This window comes from Gossypium raimondii, chromosome 13 (genome assembly GCF_025698545.1).
Source record: "Gossypium raimondii isolate GPD5lz chromosome 13, ASM2569854v1, whole genome shotgun sequence".
NCBI lineage: Eukaryota > Viridiplantae > Streptophyta > Magnoliopsida > Malvales > Malvaceae > Gossypium > Gossypium raimondii.
The window spans coordinates 26,220,076-26,222,782 of NC_068577.1; the positions used below are offsets into that span (position 1 = coordinate 26,220,076).

General features: G+C 35.1%; 1 protein-coding gene across 1 annotated transcript; it reads right to left on the reverse strand.

Moving 5' to 3' along the window:
• Nucleotides 1-642: 642 nt before the first annotated feature.
• Nucleotides 643-2,022, reverse strand: LOC105771900 (uncharacterized). The gene is made up of 2 exons (XM_012593279.1): nt 1,941-2,022; nt 643-1,085 (listed from the first exon to the last, which is right to left on the reverse strand). The coding sequence occupies exons 1-2, from the start codon at nt 2,020-2,022 to the stop codon at nt 643-645; spliced, it is 525 nt and encodes a 174-aa protein (XP_012448733.1).
• Nucleotides 2,023-2,707: the final 685 nt, after the last annotated feature.

Genomic DNA, 2,707 nt, shown 5'->3' on the forward strand with positions numbered 1-2,707 from the left:
GAAAATTCTCTTTGAGTTTCTCCAAGAATTTTCTCTTGAGTTTTCTTTGGAAGTAGTTTTAACAATCTTTTTGATTGTGGGAGCCATCTTCAGTCTTCTTCTTGCCATTGTCCTACATTGGAGGGAAGATTAGAGCCATTTGAAGGGATTTGTGAAATCTTTCTCGATTTCAAGGCTTCTTAGGACTTTTCTTTATTTTCTTGTTGTTTATTCCTCTTTAATTTTTCTGTTTGTGCTGATTCATTGATTAAATTGTTTTAATCTCTCTTGTTACGTTTCCAGCCCTTTCAATCTTCGAGAATTAGTTCGACACCAGTCTTGGGCATCAAGAACCGTTCTTGATTCATAATTCTTCTTTTTCTTGCCGCACAAAACCTAGTGCTACTTCAATTTAGGGTTTCGTGATCTGTTGAGTCTAATTTTTCTGTTTTCTGTGTACTTGTCAGATTCGGTTGATTGGAGACTTTTCTTGAAGTTCAATTTCTTGTTCTTGGCTTCCAAGAATCCCTATTAATAAGTGTTTCAATTCTTGGTTGATTCTTTATTGTTTTGGGTGTTTCGTTTTAGATCCAAGCGTCTAGCGTTTTCATAGGAGTTTTTCGTGACTTGGAAACTCGATCTTGGTCCGCGCACGATCGTCTATCACTTGTCAATTTCATTCATATTGAAATTGAGGAAAAATTGGCTATAGCTATCAAGCAACGATTGTAGAATAACATCAGTGGCCAACTCTTGGCTCAGTGGCAATCCAAGTTTATATAGGCTTTCAATATAGCCTATCATCTTAAGAACATGAGGTCCTACTGGGCTTCCTTCTACTAGTTTAAATTGGAAAAGGGCCTTAGAGGCATTGAACCTCTCTTTTCGTGCTTGCCCCTGATAAAGTTCTTTCAGGTGCTCGATCATATCATAAGCAACCATGTCCTCGTATTGCTTTTGAAGCTCAGGTTTCATAGTGGCAAGCATAAGACATCCAACGTCTACCATATCATCGAGATCCTTCTTGTAAACATCTCTATCAGCCCTCGAGGCAGTAAGAGGCGGTTCATTAGGAAGGCGTTGTTCAATGACATATAATTTCCGTTCTTGTTATGGAACCAGTCAAGGAAATTCAAACCTTTCAATTTGTTCTTCTTAAGGACCGATCGCAATGAAAGTGAATTTGTGTTTACAGCCATAATATATCTACAATAATGAAATATGCGAGTGAGTAAATTTACCAAGTTTATATTAATCATTAAAAGGACTTTATTAAATGATGCTCCCACTATTTTATTCAAAATTAATAACCCTCATATTTTAATTTCAGAAAGAATTTCTCGAAAGTTTTTCTAGTGGGTAAGGATCTATATTTCACCTCCTCTTAAGTCAGTTTTGGCTTTACTCTCAAGATTATGCTTATTTAGGTAAGCAACAGTTGCTAATTACATCACATGTAACTCCTAAATATTAGGTGAGCAAATCTTGTTGTAATTATCTTATGATTTATCCAAATCACTTGCCCCTAGTTTTCTAATCCTATTAGAGTAACCTAGTTAAGTCACTAACCAATGTTTTAGCCAGTGAATATCACTTGCTTATTCTTCGCGTTTAACCAAGATAGATACTAGTACTTCGCTTTAGCAGAACCTATATAGTATCGATCGAGGCTTTAACGAGGGCAATGATTGGAATGCAATGTTGACTTAATATTTGGATTGAGGGAATTTTACTAAGGTTGCATCTCACCAATTATGGTCTGCTTTAGTCCATTTAGTCCTTTAATTGATCTCATCAATTAATCTTGTTTATAGTTATCAAATTTTAACTTAAAACTTGGCATGTTTTAGACATCCATAGCATCTCATATATGAATAAATAAAGCAGTAAATAAATGCAATAGTTATAGCCCATAAACTAAGGTGGTTCCTCTTAAGCCAATGGGAGAACCAAAAGGAAACCTAAAGGTGTAAGCCGCTTCACAAGCTTCTTGTCTACTTTAGTTGGCCCATTTTTCTTCTTGCCTGGCCCACAACAACTCATGCGATTTACAATTTGTAAAAACTCATTTACATATGAGGGAGTGAGATGAGAAGAGAAATACAATATAAAAATAGTAAGGCACGACACACATGTCGTATTTATGAGATTTACAACCTTTTTAAATAATAAAATAAATAGGTTGTCGGGCTATAACCATGTATTTCCAAACAGTGTGCAAATCAACCAAAACATACAACATGCAATATACTTGTAAAATAAAATATGTTATGTTTTATTCTTTGGTCGATTGTTAGAAATAGAACGGTGGTAAATCTGGGGATCTGTGAGGGTTGCGAAGGCCCTCGGCAGTAAAATTCCAATAATTAAAATTTCGAACAGGAGTACTGGAACAACTATTGTTCCCTTTCAAAAATTCCAATAAGTTAACTGTTAACTTCAGTGAAAACCCCATTGCTCCTAAACATATTCTTTAACCCTTAACAAATAGTGTATTAATCAACCGCAATTTTTTGTTAAACATATTACATGCATCAAATATACATATTATAGATTGAACAAATCGAAATGAACAACATGCATATTATACAATTACATCAACCATTGAATTTAATCCCGAATCTGTATCCTACAAATGGCTCTTATACCACTGTTGGGTCATTAGGACATCTCGTGGCACAACGGAAAAATTATTTCGGTGATCCAAACTAGGAATCCATGCACGAGG